We start from the raw sequence: 16,361 nt of genomic DNA on the forward strand, positions 1-16,361 counted from the left end.
CCCCACGGCGCCGCCATCACCTCCTCCGGGGAGCTTTACAGCTGGGGCCTGGGGGAATATGGCCGCCTGGGACACGGCGACAACACGACACAGCTGAGACCGAAACTTGTACGCTTAATTTGGCGTTTCTGCTTCAGTCGCACATGAATTATCGTGTCATTTGGTGTTTTTTTTTGTGGCACCCAGGTGAAAGTGCTTCTGGGACACCGTGTGATCCAGGTGGCCTGTGGTAGCAGGGATGCTCAAACGTTAGCTCTCACTGATGAAGGTATTCCTCAAGGATAGAATATCTTAGAATTTGTCATTGTTCAAGAGACGATGAAAATCAGTTTAGCCTTGTTCTGTTTGAGATTGCCAGACTTGATCATATTCATTAGCCAGAGGAGCGCCTTTAAAAGTCTCAAACGAAATAGCTCTCACTCATAAAGGTATTCTAGTTTATTCCCGAATAGACTACACTGGAATGTCTTTGTCAGAGGATGACACATTATTGTTTTATTCTTATTTTTTTTTTTAATCAGTTGACCGAAGTATGTATTCATTGTGCTTGGGAAAGTAGCAGTTATTTAAAATGGACGTGCAGCAGGCTAAAAGCTGTTTTCCCTGACAGGATTGGTGTTCTCGTGGGGCGACGGGGACTTTGGGAAACTCGGTCGCGGCGGGAGCGAAGGATGCAACATTCCCCAGAACATTGAAAGGTTAAACGGGCAAGGCGTCTGCCAGATTGAATGCGGCGCTCAGTTCTCCTTGGCTCTCACCAAATCGGGCGTGGTGTGGACCTGGTAATGTGGACCCGTGACATGATGCGTAACTCATTACATGTCCTGGTTTTGAACCGCTTTGTACTTCCATCCGCACACACAGGGGCAAAGGGGACTACTTCCGACTGGGCCACGGCACTGATGTCCATGTGCGGAAGCCTCAAATGGTAGAGGGGCTGAGAGGCAAAAAGATTGTCCATGTCGCAGTGGGAGCCTTGCATTGTTTGGCTGTTACCGATTCTGGACAGGTTTGTATGGCGCTGTGGCATTTGTGATCACGAACCGGCACCGATGTTTAGTGCAAGCATGAGAATTGCAGCATCCCTTCGTAAAAACACACGAGTTCTGTGTACACAATTGCATGTTTTTGATGACCAGACAGCTCAATGTTAAATTTGAGCGGGATGGCAGCAGCCAGGTTAGAAGACACAAACACGGTGTCACTGAATACAAACAAGCTCGAGCTAAAAATACACAACAAACAATTGGATGTTTGTGACCGAGTGGCAGCTCAATGTTTATTATGAGGAGGACACAAACAGAGCTTCACTTTGTACAAAACAAATTAGATGTAAAAATATGCGATGAACAATTGTTTTCTGGACTGCCCTGAAAATTTGAAGAAAATCTGAAGGGGAAAAAAATGCAGGTTTGACATGGAATGTGCCGTACACTATCCACAATTTTCTCGCATGCTGACGGATCAGGTATACGCGTGGGGCGACAACGACCACGGGCAGCAGGGCAACGGCACCACTACCGTCAATCGGAAGCCCACCCTGGTGCAAGGTCTGGAGGGCCAGAAGATCACCAGGGTGGCCTGCGGCTCCTCGCACAGCGTGGCCTGGACCACCGTTGATGTAACTACGCCCTCCGTGCACGAGCCAGTCCTTTTCCAGACAGCCAGGGACTCGCTGGGGGCGTCTTATCTCGGTGAGGCTCCATGCTGTACATCTGCAGTGGTCCAACTTTTGGGCTCAAGGGCCCCTGTTGAATCTTTAGCGTGAACAAATGAGCCAGCTCATTTGTGGATGAATTGAAAAGTAATTTATTCTCATGTGTTTAATTTTATTTAAAATTAATTCAAATTAACAAGAAAAAAAATTGGCTCAAACTTTAGCCCGCCCCTGCTTGAAATGCTTTCACCCATTTACCCGCTTCCAAATGCAGCATTATTTGCTCGCCACCAGGGGGCACTGGATAGTTTAGTAACAGCTGGTGATGGTTTTTTTTTTTTTTTTTTTTTTTTTTTGAAAACACCGGCAGGCGTCCAGTCAGACAGCGACCCGTCAGCGGCCAGCAACAAAATGATCGGTCAGAGCAACGTGAAACCCAATCGACCGTCGCTGGCCAAAATTCTCCTCAGTCTGGATGGCAACCTGGCCAAGCAGCAAGCCCTCTCTCATGTGCTCTCAGCCCTCCAGATCATGTATGCCAGGTATGTTTTGCTGCCAATTCCCAAAGAACCTCAAAAGACCACCATCGAGCGCCGCTTAATTGTTGCGCAGGGTTCTTCAATGATTTTCTTTTCTTTTTTTTTTTTAAGCGTGGCCGACTGTCTGCATTTAGTTTTGCCTTAAAACACACAAAAACACACTCTCTGTAATTGATTAAAACCATGCCAACGCTCCAAGTGATGCGATTTAATAAATGTGAAAAGTCTCATTGCCCTTTACATACATTTAAATGACCGTGGTTGTTCTGTGCTCCCCCAGGGACGCGGTGGTGGGAGCTCTGATGCCAGCCAGCATGATTGTGCCCGCCGAACGTCCTTCCAGCTCCCCCGTGCCTCCATTCGACTCGTCGTCTTCATCCAGCGTCAGTGATGACGAAGGGCCTCCCGTCACGCCGGAGATGGAGGCGCCGGTCAGCCCCAATCCTTGGCAAGACAAGAAGGGCGAGGTACATAACCCACGATATGGCCCCGTTGATTCATTTGTGTTCAAAATAATAGCCGCACAGCACGACTTACCAAAGCCGTGTGTGGATGGAGCTAATCTATTGGCAAAATGTATCCCTCTGTTAAAAAAAAAAAAAAAAAGACACGCTAACCAGTTTACGCTACAATTTGCACACTGTTATGTTGAACGCAACTGTACATTTGGTTTAAAAAAAAAAAAAAAAAACATCAGTTATTAAAGCTTGTTGTTGATGTTACTTTGTGTGTGCGTGTGTGTGTGTGTGTGTGTGTGTGGGTGCACGTGAGTAGGTTCCCTCTTCGGAAGACGCCGTGACGCCATCGTCTGCCATCACTCCCTCGGCCTCGGGCGCATCCTCACGTCCTTTCATCCCCGTCACAGATGACCCGGGAGCCGCCAGCATCATCGCAGAAACCATGGCAAAGACCAAAGAGGCATGTTCTAGACATTAAATATGAGCTTTATAGAACATCAAATGTGCTGTAAATATGGTCCATTAGCTATGAATAGACAATTATGCAACATGTAATTATGGTACATTAGAGCTGAATCGTCCATTAAATATGTCTATAATTCCAGGTGTTGACACATCATGATGTTAATGGATACATTCGACTTGCATGCAGCTTGAATATTAATACATGTGTCAATATGATACATGAAAGACATATGACAATATTAATGTGGTACATTAGAGTTGAGTCGATCTTTAAAGGGACGCTGTGTAAATATGGTACATTAGATTAGAAGTATATCGAACATGAAACCGGAATATTGTAAATATAGTAGAATTCCTTAGAAATGTATTTAAAGTGATGTAAAACGTATGTAGATACATTAAATGTGCTGTAAATATGGTACATTGGTGTATTGTAAATAAATGTCAATAAGATGTGCGTATTTTATTTATTTTTTTTGTTTTCTTTGTCAGCAGGACTCTGAAAGCCAAAGTAAAGTGGTGGGCCCGGAGCCTCAGTACCTGGACGAATTCTCCAGCTTGCTCGTGCCCGACGACACCCGAGTCATGGTGGACCTGCTTAAGCTAGCCGTGTCTTGTCGCTCTGGGGAGAAAGGCAAGGAGGTGCTCTCGGCCGTGTTGTCCGGCATGGGAACGGCGTACCCGCAGGTAAGGAATTCCAATGAATTGTTTTCATTCGTCGTGGAGCGAATTCGACAGATAAGTCAAGGTACCGCCGTACGTGTGATGATATGTGTCTTTTGCGAGCAGGTGGCCGACATGCTGCTGGAGCTGTGCGTCACCGAGCTGGAGGACGTGGCCACTGACTCGCAGAGCGGACGCTTGTCCTCGCAGCCCGTCGTCGTGGAGAGCAGCCACCCCTACACCGACGACACCTCCACCAGCGGCACCGTCAAGATCCCCGGTAAAAAGAAATCGATAAACCTTTGAGATCGCGACCAGCTGGATCGAGCGTTGAACTTGTTTTGTGCGCAAGGCGCCGAAGGTCTGCGGATAGAGTTTGACCGGCAGTGTTCGACTGAAAGACGCCACGACCCGCTGACGGTAATGGATGGAGCCAACAGGATTGTGTCAGTCAGATCAGGTCAGAAGACAACATTCTTTAAACATGGCTTATTCATCAAAAAATATGAACAAATGATGTCATAAAATAATTCATTTATTTTTACACATTGTCAGCCGTCTGCTTGAAATCCAACCTTTACCTTCCTAAACCGTGTGGGTTTGTGTATTTTAGGTCGCGAGTGGTCAGATTGGTCCAGCGAATTAAGGATCCCAGGCGACGAGCTCAAGTGGAAATTCACCAGCGACGGCTCGGTCAACGGCTGGGGCTGGCGCTTCACCGTGTACCCGATCATGCCTGCTGCAGGTAGGCCACATATCGCAACACACACACACCAGAGGATGAGTAAAACGGCTGCACACTCTCTACTCAAGCATAAGTACAGATACCTGGACTGATTCCCAATAAAAAAAAAAAATGTAGACAATCACAACAATGAAATACTACACGCTCACACACTGAATGTGGATCCCCTTGTCTGCAGGTCCCAAAGACTTGCTCTCAGACCGCTGCATCTTATCCTGCCCCTCCATGGACCTGGTGACATGTCTACTAGACTTCAGGCTCAACTTTGCCTCCAACAGGAGCATCGTGCCTCGTCTCGCCGCCTCCTTGGCAGCTTGTGCTCAGCTCAGCGCTTTGGGTATGAACTCAATCACCATTGTGTATATTGTGTGGTGCTACCTTGGCTTACCGATGCAGTACAGTACAGACAGAAAAAAAAACGGTATATTTTGGGGCTGGGAATGGATTCATGGAATTTAAATTCCTCTCAATGGGAGAAATTGATTAGGGTCCAATTGAATTGTTTTCGAGCTCGGCACACAATGAATTATATTTCATCCAATTGTGAAACTCCAAAAAGTTGTCCGGCAGTTGGTGGTGTTGGTGGTCTACACCCCGCACGTTTCTAACTTTTGTTGTGTTGTATTTGCACAGCTGCCGGACACAGAATGTGGGCCCTGCAAAGACTGCGAAAGCTTCTGACCACAGAGTTTGGGCAATCCATCAACATAAACAGGCTGCTGGGTGACACGGACGGCGAGGCTCGCGTTGTGGTGAGCCAGCGCGCAGATGGGATGAGCCCTGATCCAAATTCTGTGTTACTTCCATTTGTCTTGAGGAGTTTTACTTCATTCGGGCCTTGTTTATTTTTCAGAGCTTTACAGGCAGCGCGCTGGCCGCCCTGGTCAAGGGCCTTCCCGAGGCTCTGCAGAGGCAGTACGAGTACGAGGACCCCATCGTCCGGGGTGGGAAACAGCTCCTCCACAGCCCCTTCTTCAAGGTCTGAGCATGTGCCGCAGATGTGTATTTTTATTATTTCACTTTGATGTTACCCTTGCGTTGTCCGCCGTCCTTGTGTGTCCTGAAAGGTGCCTTTCAATAAAATGCATTCTGACTATTCCTCATCAGGTGTTGGTGGCTCTCGCCTGTGACCTGGAGCTGGACACGTTGCCGTGTTGTGCTGAGACACACAAATGGGCCTGGTTCCGCCGCTACTGTACAGCCTCCAGGGTGGCTGTGGCGCTGGATAAAAGGACCTCCCTGCCCAGACCCTTTCTGGACGAGGTGAGTTTCCCGTCTGTTATTCTTTTGTCTTCCAATTGCAAAAAAAATGTAAAATTTTGCAACCATAAACACAAAATCAGCATAATCCACAACAACAAAATTCAGTCTCAATTATATTAATGAAAATGTTTTCGTTACATGAATAACGTTCGTTTAAAAAAAAAAAAACAAAAAAAAAAACAAAAAAACACATTCCCTCTCAGGTGACTAAGAAGATCCGTGAGCTCATGGCCGACCACGAGAGCGTCAACGTGCTCCACGAGAGCCACGAGCTGTTCAAGCGCGAGCACGACGAGCAGCTGGTGCAGTGGATGAACCGGCGGCCCGACGACTGGACGCTCTCGGCGGGCGGCAGCGGGACCATCTACGGCTGGGGGCACAACCACCGCGGGCAGCTCGGTGGCATCGAGGGGGCCAAGGTTAAAGTGCCCACGCCGACCGAAGCCCTCGCCACGCTGCGGCCCGTGCAGCTCATTGGAGGGGAGCAGACGCTCTTTGCCGTCACTGCCGATGGAAAGGTGGGTTTGACTACATCTTGATGGAGAAAAAAAACACATTTATGTATTATGGCACAGGTGTCAAACTCAAGGCCCGGGGGCCAGATCTGGCCCGCCACATCATTTTATGTGGCCCGCGAAGGCAAATCAAACATGTCAACTTCGATGATGCTTGCTAAAATCTCGACCAAAATTTCAAAGTCTCATATGTGATAAATAAGAGACATATCGTTAGCATTTTTTTGTCACCAAACCCCTCAGTACAGTAACTTAAACAATAGTTGAATAACTTTATAACGTTATTCTTGACTTTTTTTATTTGGTTTCAGTCATCACGGCCCTCCAAGGGAAACGGTAACTAAAATGTGGCCCATGACAAAAATGAGTTTGACACCCCTGTACTATGAGCAACTTTGGACAAGATGGAAGACATTGGGAACCTTCTAAAGTTGGTCTAACATTTCATTTTAAATGGAATCTAGTCAAGATGCACAACACAAGGTCCCATTGAATCATCCTGATGTTTTCATGCATGCAATTGCCCCATACGCCTGATGTTGTAAATCCGGACTTATTGCAGCTGTATGCCACCGGGTATGGCGCCGGAGGCCGACTGGGTATCGGCGGTACCGAGTCGGTGTCCACACCGACTCTGCTGGAGTCCATCCAGCATGTCTTCATCAGAAAAGTGGCGGTCAACTCAGGAGGAAAGCACTGCCTGGCACTCTCCTCGGAGGGAGAGGTCTATTCGTGGGGAGAGGCGGAGGACGGAAAGCTAGGCCACGGCAATAGAAGGTGGGGGAAAATGCCAGGTAGAAACCTGAACCTGAATTTTACAAGATTAGCTAATGCAGGATAAACCGCACTGTCAGTAATGATGAGCGGGGCCAGCAACAGGGATGATTGGTCTACCTTTTTTTCCCCCTCCTTTAGCCCCTGTGATCGTCCTCGTGTAATTGAGTCCCTGAGAGGAGTGGAAGTGGTGGATATCGCCGCGGGAGGGGCGCACAGCGCTTGCATCACGGCCAGCGGAGAGCTTTTCACTTGGGGGAAGGGCCGCTACGGCCGCCTCGGCCACGGCGACAGCGAGGACCAGCTGAAGCCCAAGCTGGTACCATTTGATGTTAATCACGCTATGTCATTGTTCCCACCAAAGTTTGGACCATTTTGCTCCACATCTGAATAGGGATGCATGTGTTTCAAACATTTTGGGTCGTTCAAGTGCCAAGTTGGGCAGTGACTTATTAGATTCTGCACAGCTTACTGTAAGGTTCTACGCAGGTGGACGCCCTGCAGGGCCACAGGGTGATCGACGTGGCCTGCGGAAGTGGCGACGCCCAGACCCTGTGCCTGACCGATGACGACATGGTGTGGTCCTGGGGCGACGGCGACTATGGAAAACTTGGCCGAGGAGGCAGCGACGGCTGCAAAATACCCATGAAAGTACGTCAACGTCTACCACGTTACTTTATTTTACTATCGTTCAGAATGGTGATTCTAAGAGCTAAGGGTTAATTTTTTTCCCCGGTGGTATTTAATGTCGAAAAATTGACAACCACTCATCATTAAAATCTATCATCTCATTTTTTTTTTCCCTTTAAGATTGATTCATTGACCGGCGTGGGTGTGGTCAAAGTGGAGTGCGGCTCACAGTTCTCGGTGGCGCTCACAAAGTCGGGAGCCGTCTACACGTGGTACGTCCCCACATCGCGGCCCCTGTCGTCGTAGTTGCCAATGACCCAACTCATATATGTGTTTGGGTGTGTCTTTAAGGGGCAAAGGAGACTACCATCGACTGGGACACGGGTCCGATGACCACGTAAGGCGGCCGCGGCAGGTTCAAGGCCTCCAGGGGAAGAAGGTCATTGCCATTGCGACCGGATCACTGCACTGTGTGTGCTGCACGGAGGATGGTAGGTGGAGCCATGCCCTGGAAAAATGAATGCGACTTTGTCCAGCATCTTTCTGTTGCCTACACACGTTTGAGCTGTGAAAATATATCTGCTTGAAGCCTCAATTGGCTAGGATATATCCCATTAGGTTATTGCGGGGTTTTTCCACACTATGACGACGAGGCACTCTAAAGCAACTGCATCAGCACAAAGCCAAGTCCTTACTTTGGGTCTCACATCTGAAAATTAATACTATAATCAAAGTTTGTCACAAGCGAGTCAGACAGGCATGTTTGGCCTTATTTGGCCTTGGAGGAGGTCTCTCGCTGACTGCATCGATGTGCTGTTGGGCTCAGGAGAGGTGTTCACATGGGGCGACAACGACGAGGGCCAATTGGGCGACGGCACCACCAACGCCATCCAGAGGCCACGACTGGTGGCGGCGCTGCAGGGCAAGAAGATCAACCGGGTCGCCTGCGGCTCCGCCCACACGCTCGCCTGGTCCACGAGCAAGCCCACAAACGCCGGCAAGCTTCCCGCACAGGTACGACGACTCGGAGGTCGAGGTCAGTGATTCACAAACGTATGTGGGCTCCCTCTAGCGGTATGACAGAGCCCTCCCTCACCCCAAAATCTTCAAAATGTACTTTAAGAGAAAATTATACTTTGAGGCAGTACTCTTTTTAGCTTGTGAACCACTGCTCAAAAACGGCATCACAGGCTGACCCTGACCGGTGTTTGAATCCAAGGTCCCGATGGAGTACAACCACCTGCAGGAGATCTCCATCATGGCGCTGAGGAACCGGCTGCTCCTGCTGCATCACATCTCCGAGCTCTTTTGCCCCTGCATTCCCATGTTTGACCTGGAGGGGCGCTTGGGCCAAACGGGCCAGGGACCCTCACTGGGCTTTGACACCCTCCGCGGCATCCTCATCTCGCAGGGCAAGGTGGGTGTGATGGGTGCGTGTGGTGTTACACGGTGTTGTTTTGAACGTGGCTTTCTTTGAACAGGAAGCGGCCTTCAGGAAGGTAGTCCAGGCCACCATGGTGCGGGACAGACAGCATGGACCTGTGGTAGAGCTCAACAGAATACAGGTAGCAACACACACACATATATAGAACTTCATTCTCGAAAACAAAAAATACCCAGCTAAAAACAAGACAATGAATGTACTCAAGCAGCATCTGCTGTCCTCCACAGCCCACGCCCAAATACTCACACGATAAACAAGAGTTGGCTGTATGTGTCATTTTATTAATTTTGTTTCAACACCATATTATAACTTTTGATTTTTTTCCCCCCAGACTTTTAGATCTGAGCCTCTCTTATCAGTAAACTTAAAATATAAAATCTACTTTATGCTTTAGTTGACTGCCCCACACACACACACACACACACACACACACACACACACACACACACACACACACACACACACACACACACACACACACGTGTGCAACTCACACTGTGAGGCTGGACAGGCTCCTGATGATTACATGTGATGTCTTTTACAAAGGGATTTTTCTATCGGTGTGTGTGCGTGATCTGCTCACCAGACTTATCCGTAGGGCTATCTGCTCAGAGAGTTGCACAAAGCGCCTCGGTTTGGACCACACACACACACACACACACACACACAGTCAACTGTGTATGGTCAGGTCTTTTAATGTGGTTGTCAAACACTACTTAACAAAAGTTCGGGATATTTGGCTTTGGGGTGAAATTCCCAGATGAACATAAGGCCCGCCACAAAAGCAACCATCAGTTTGCGGCCGTGTGGGTTTTAGGTTCATTTGGAAATTTAACTTGAAAGATGAAAGAATCACTTTGTGTGTGCGCGCCACTGTTGCGCACCAAAGCACCGACATTGTGTTCTTTGTTTGCAGGTGAAGCGTTCTCGAAGCAAAGGAGGCCTGGCGGGTCCTGACGGAACCAAATCGGTGTTTGGTCAGATGTGTGCCAAAATGAGCTCGTTTAGCTCCGACTCTCTGCTGCTCCCCCATCGAGTGTGGAAAGTCAAATTTGTGGGTGGGTGTCAGAAAGATGAAACCGGTGAAGGATTTTTTTTTTTTTTTCCGTTAAACTTAATGTTTGGTTTTCTTTGCACAGTAACATACATGGCCTGGCCCCTTTTTGAACATATCTCATAAGGACCGTCAGTCGATTAAAAATTTTAATTGTTAACTCGCCATTAATTACGTATTTTATTATATTTATAAATCTACATTAACTTTTTTTATGTGTGTGTGGTTTGTGACTTTGCATTTTGTGTCATTTTGGGCCAGTCCTGTCATGTTGCTACATTTAGAGAGACAAAAAGAAACGAGACAAAAATAAATAAGCTCACAGAAGAACTTGATCACACCGTATTCATTATTTTGCGTGACTTGAGCATCATTTTTGTTTGTTCGATCTTCTTTCAGGGGAGTCCGTGGATGACTGCGGCGGCGGCTACAGCGAGTCCATCGCTGAGATGTGCGAGGAGCTGCAGAACGCCCTGACGCCGCTGCTCATCGTCACTCCAAATGGACGCGACGAGTCCGGGGCCAACCGAGACTGCTTCCTGCTCAACCCCGCCGCCAAGTCGCAGCTACACATGAGCATGTTTCGCTTCCTTGGTAAACGCTTACGCCTTCCCTGTTCCTGTGACTTTTTCGAGAAAATCAAATCTTATCTGGGAAAGTATGACTCGATTGCTGCATTTTCCTCTCTGGGTTTGTTTGTTTATTTTTTTATTTTAGCTCGCTAAAATAAGCTACTAGTTAGCTAGTAGCTAGCCATTAGATAGCTAGTGAAGTTGGACTTTCTGTCAAATGACTCTCTTGAAAATGTGACTATCCTTGTAAGGTTCAGTTTTTTTCCACGGAAATTTGACTTTTCCTTGCTATGAGTCATGCTTCTCAAAAGCATCATTTTGTTCTTGTATGATCATCACTTTTTCACTCAGAAATTTGGCCTTTTCCTCAAATAAAAATGACGCATTTTTTCCCCCCTTCACTGAAATGTAACATTTCTATAAAATGATTACTGTTTTCTGAAATCCGGTTTTCTCGAAAAAAAATTCCCATCAATAGATTATAACTTTTTTTCCTCTGAAATGTGACTAAGATTTTATTTTTCGTAAATACATGACTTCTTTCAATTATAGATTCATATAGATGACTGGATTCCCGCAAATGTAACATTTTCAGCTGGCTCACCTTCCTTTTTTTTTCCTCAAATACTACTTTATTTTTGTAAGAATCCAACTTTTTTCCTCAAATTATTTTTCTGGATATTGTGTTATTTTTATATTGATGATGATTATTATTTTTGTCCTCAAATGTTTATCGGTCTCATTCCCCCCTCGCGCATCCGCAGGGGTTCTGCTGGGTATCGCCATCCGCTCCGGAAGTCCACTGAGTCTCAATCTGGCCGAGCCAGTGTGGAAACAGCTGGCCGGGATGAACCTGACCATTGCGGACCTCAGTGAGGTGAGACCACTTCTGGGCCTGCTGCTGTTCTACATTTCGTTTTGCACTTTTATGTGTAATGCACCCCTTTCTAGTAAGCACTCACCACAACAAGAAAAAAAAATCTAATATTTGCACATCAAGTCACAGGGCAACCTTTTGGGTTGGTCTAAATCAGGGGTGTCAAACTCATTTCACATGGTGGGCCACATACGGCCTCGGTAGATGTCAAGTGGGCCGGACCATTAAAATGATACAATGCTTTGCTATAAATAACCAAAACAATATGTCTTTCCTTTGTTTTGGTATAAAGAAGCACAAGAACATTAGGAAAATGTTGAAATTTAATGAACATATCTTTTACAAAAAATTTCATGAAGCACCTTACATTTCCTTCGACAAATGTGCAATTTACTTTTATCATTCACATATATGCATTGCAACTGATCCCACTGATTGTACAAACTTTAACAAGTAATTGCTCTTGAAAAATATAGTAATGCACTTTAAGATTAAACAAGATTCAAAAAGAAAGCAAGTTTTAAAGCATTTACACGTGCATATAAAATCTAAATGTAATCCCTGCCTACACCTTACAAACTAAGGAGAGTGCTATTAAATGTGTAAATGTGAGAGTGCTATTGATAGCGTCTGCTGTCATGGGTCTGTCTCAGTGACAGACTGAGGCTGCTGTTGTCTTCTTCACTGATCAAAACAGTGTCCCCTTGCGGATACTCAATGAATTGCACCTGATTAAAAATATTAATTCTGTGTCTTTAATGCATTTTTTTCACTTTTACATTATCCTGCGGGCCTGATTGAACCTACTTGCGGGCCGGTTCCGGCCCGCGGGCCGTACGTTTGACACCACTGCTTTACATAATCATCTCGCGGGCCGGATTAAACTCCTTTGCGGGCCGGATCCGGCCCGCGGGCCGTATGTTTGACACCCCTGGTCTAAATAGACTCTGGTCTCTCAGCCAATCAGTGGAGACGACTCAAAAAAAACAGCTGTAAAATGTTGAATCAATCTATACTGCATTAAATGAGGCCACGGGAAATGGCTCCCACCATTCGCAGCTCTGATGTAATTAGATCCCTCATTGTGAGCTTTTTTTTCTACTGTAAAGAGAGCACATTCCTCTACATTCCTGCTCTCGTTAAAACCTCGGTAATCCCCGTCGGGAATGAGAACGTACTAGTCGGTCTCGGGCCGACGTCGCGGTAGTAATGCACTAGTGGCCTCACGCTGCAATCATGAGCTTCCTTCTTTTTTCTTCCTCTTCTTCTTGGACGCACACGTGCACACACACACACTCGTTCACATGCTCTGCCCTCGAGATATCACAAAGTTTAAGTCGCGCACGGTGATTCTCGTGGGAGATTGAGTGCTTCACACTGAAAAAGGAAAAAAAAAAATATTTGAAAACAAATTCGCTGAGCAATTTCACACACGTTCCCTGACTGTTTACCGTCCCGTCTCCAGGTGGACAAGGACTTCATTCCCGGCCTGATGTACATCCGTGACAATGAGGCCACGTCCGAGGAGTTTGAGGCCATGACTCTGCCTTTCACCGTCCCAAACGCCAGTGGCCAGGACATCCAGCTCAGCTCCAAGTACTCGCACATCACGCTGGACAACCGCGCGGAATACGTGCGACTCGCCATCAATTACAGGCCAGTGCGAAGAACACAGAATGCGCATTACCGCCTCCTACAGGAATGGAGTGTCATTAAACAAAGCATCCACTGTGTTAATATTCATTTTTCCTGCTGCTTGCTCTTATTGTCGTTGTTTTTGTTTAGGTTGCACGAGTTTGACGAGCAGGTGTCAGCCGTTCGGGAGGGCATGGCCCGTGTCGTTCCTGTTCCTGTGCTGTCACTTTTCACCGGATATGAACTGGAAACTATGGTGACCGATGCTTTTTATTTTGTATTTTTTTTTTAAGGGTCATTTGGGGGCCTGTTTGGCAAGGCAATCAAGTTTAAGTCGCAATATGACAAGAAATCTATGAAACTTCAGCCTCTGAAGCCAGTTTCACTTAACATGAATTATGGTAGACATGACTAGCATGAGTTGGCCCACAAAAGAGCCTCGGGGAGCCATGCGTAGAAACTCAGTTTGGCATTTTGGGGTAATTTTGGCTAATTCCTGTGGTCTTAAGAGACATTGTCATCCATGTTTTGATTCATCTTATTACTACCAAATTTTCTAAACACAGGAGCAATGCTGAGTTTACACAAAAACAATTTGGCGGGGTTGTTCTATGCGAGTAGCCTGGTGGTGAAATTTGATTGACCATAAAACAAGAAACAACTGCAGTTTTGACAACCATTCAAAGACAGTTTTGTTGAGCAACATGAAACATGAAAGATCTGTTATGAGTAAACCCACAAAAAAGTCTCAAGAAGCCATACCTGGAAAGACACAGGGAGTCAGCCATTTTTGTTTGATGCAGTCACTTTGGCCTGTAGAATTTGACAAAAACAATCAGCCAACAAAAGGTTTTTACTTGGCAACAAGAAATTTGGTCAGCCTGTTTACCATGAGGAGCGATGCTCGGAAGCACACCCAGTCTGCCATTTTGCTGTGAAGCAGCAGCCATTTTAGCTTATTTTGGCCATTGCTAGTAGTCCTTCAAAGGTGAACAATGCTTTATCCTGCGCTATAAATCTAATTAAATGCATTTTCTGCGTGCAGGTGTGCGGGAGCCCCGACATCCCGCTGCATCTGCTGAAATCTGTGGCCACCTACAAGGGTGTGGAGCCCACGGCCCCCCTGGTGCAGTGGTTCTGGGAAGTGATGGAGTCCTTCTCCAACACGGAGCGCTCCCTCTTCCTACGCTTCGTCTGGGGGCGCACGCGGCTGCCGCGCACCATCGCAGACTTCCGTGGACGTGACTTTGTCGTACAGGTAGGAAAACGTGTGGAAAATTTTGGGTACAACTTGACCATACTAAAAAAAATAATAAGAAAATAAAACATCCCAACCTTTATCACACACTTAAAATTCGAAAAACACTTTTGAAACATGCCATTAAAAAAAAAAAGGAGTTTTCTGCTGTGTTATCGACAATTTTTTTCAACGTGTGTGTTGAAACGAAACGTCAACTGTGAATGCCAATAAACCGCCTCTTTTTAGAACCTTATCTGAATTTCTTTGCTAAGTCAAAGCAAAAAAAAAAAAAAAAAAATCAGCCAAGCAACGGTATGGATCCAGAAATAATTGTAAGTCAGCAGGGTCACTTGTAGCTTGAGGTACTGCAGTACTTTTTTTGTTTTTTGTTTTTAAATTTCAGGTGCTAGACAAGTACAACCCTCCCGACCATTTCCTCCCCGAGTCGTACACGTGCTTCTTCCTGCTCAAGCTGCCACGCTACTCATGCAAGCAGGTACTGCAGGAGAAGCTCAAATACGCCATCCACTTCTGCAAGTCCATCGACACGGACGACTATGCCCGAATTGCCCTGTCGGGCGAGCCGGCCGCCGATGACAGCAGCGACGACTCGGACAACGAGGACGCCGAGTCCTTCGCCTCGGACTCCACCCAGGACTACCTCACCGGGCACTGACCTCCTGCAGGGTTACTGGGAAGGCGGGTTCAGGTGGAATTTTATCTTTTTTTTTTCTTTTTTTTTTTATGCTCACATTCCTGCAGGTTAGACGCACTCGTCTGTGTGTGAATATGAGTGTGTGTGTGATTGTGTGTGTGCGCATGTGTGTGTGCAACCAGCTGTGAAGCATTAAGAGCTTATAAGAAGAGCCATCCCATGATTGCTACGTTTTATTTATATTGTAAAGACGACTTTAGTCTCTGTAAATAGAAGTGGATACAGTAAACAGTAGCCCGCCCCCCCCCCTTTTTTTTTTTGTCTTTGGAGATGAATAAACGTTTTAAAGATGTAGTTCCTGCTCAGACGTCGGTCTAATGAAGTGTCTGTTGTCACAGTGTCTCCCCGTTGAATGTGTGTACATAAATAAATATACAGAATAAAATATGTCTGTGCCATGTATTCAACGGAAAGTTGTCATTCCTGTGTACTTGCCTTTGAAATACTTCTGAGTATTTCAGAACACAAGGGAAGGCTCGGCTTAAAAATCAATAGCATTCTTTGTGGACTTAGTGGCCTTTTTTTTTTCCCCCAGGAAGAATGAGCAAAAGTACATTACGCTGCTGAGAGTCAGGTGCTCTCATACTGTCGAGGCTCCAGGCGAGATGTTGAAGGCCAAGTCCCAATCCACTCAAATGTAGTAAGTTACGTAAAGTGGACTCGGTGCCAATTTCGGAAACCTCAATGAAGTGACTGTACGGCATGCCAGTTTTTGTAAACATCAAAGCATTCCCCCCCACTCCGTACGTCAAAAAAACATTCTTAGCTTTCACCCAAGTAGTAAAAGTCAAACCTGGATCTGCCATTTGCAACAGCCGAACTTTATTTGGGATTAAACATTCACTTGCAGTGGATTGGAACCTCTGGTCACAGTAAAAAAAAGTTTTGATTGGACTCATCTTGGAATCATTTTGTATATATCACCCAATGGTTAATATTACAAAGTCATTATCTGTCCAGGTCAAAGTGAACCTGGAAGAAAACTCCAATTGTGGAAGGAGCCGAACCTTCTGCACCATTTCTCTCTCCTGGTTGATCCTTCATCATATGTGGGTCATCTCTCTCAGTGGCTGCGAGGATGTGGCGTTTTCACAGGCAGCTTGAAGACAGCACAT

At 46.4% G+C, this 16,361-nt stretch overlaps 1 protein-coding gene across 1 annotated transcript; it reads left to right on the plus strand.

Annotated features, from left to right (window-relative positions):
• The first annotated feature begins 6 nt into the window (after positions 1-6).
• Positions 7-15,653, plus strand: herc2 (HECT and RLD domain containing E3 ubiquitin protein ligase 2). The gene is made up of 32 exons (XM_019896535.1): positions 7-108; positions 187-268; positions 611-782; positions 865-1,009; positions 1,469-1,694; positions 2,028-2,199; positions 2,477-2,663; positions 2,971-3,114; positions 3,615-3,806; positions 3,909-4,062; positions 4,135-4,242; positions 4,396-4,527; positions 4,706-4,864; positions 5,161-5,279; positions 5,381-5,506; positions 5,635-5,790; positions 5,994-6,308; positions 6,868-7,082; positions 7,221-7,398; positions 7,569-7,730; positions 7,890-7,981; positions 8,061-8,200; positions 8,536-8,723; positions 8,929-9,126; positions 9,191-9,274; positions 10,070-10,211; positions 10,607-10,801; positions 11,544-11,656; positions 13,122-13,312; positions 13,442-13,547; positions 14,337-14,549; positions 14,935-15,653. Exons 4-32 carry the CDS (start codon positions 926-928, stop codon positions 15,205-15,207), a joined length of 4,764 nt encoding a protein of 1,587 aa, XP_019752094.1. The 5' UTR covers positions 7-108; positions 187-268; positions 611-782; positions 865-925; the 3' UTR covers positions 15,208-15,653.
• The last annotated feature ends 708 nt before the right edge of the window (positions 15,654-16,361 follow it).

The sequence above is a fragment of the Hippocampus comes genome, unplaced genomic scaffold (genome assembly GCF_001891065.2).
Source record: "Hippocampus comes isolate QL1 unplaced genomic scaffold, H_comes_QL1_v1.1 scaffold22, whole genome shotgun sequence".
NCBI classification, from domain to species: Eukaryota; Metazoa; Chordata; class Actinopteri; order Syngnathiformes; family Syngnathidae; genus Hippocampus; species Hippocampus comes.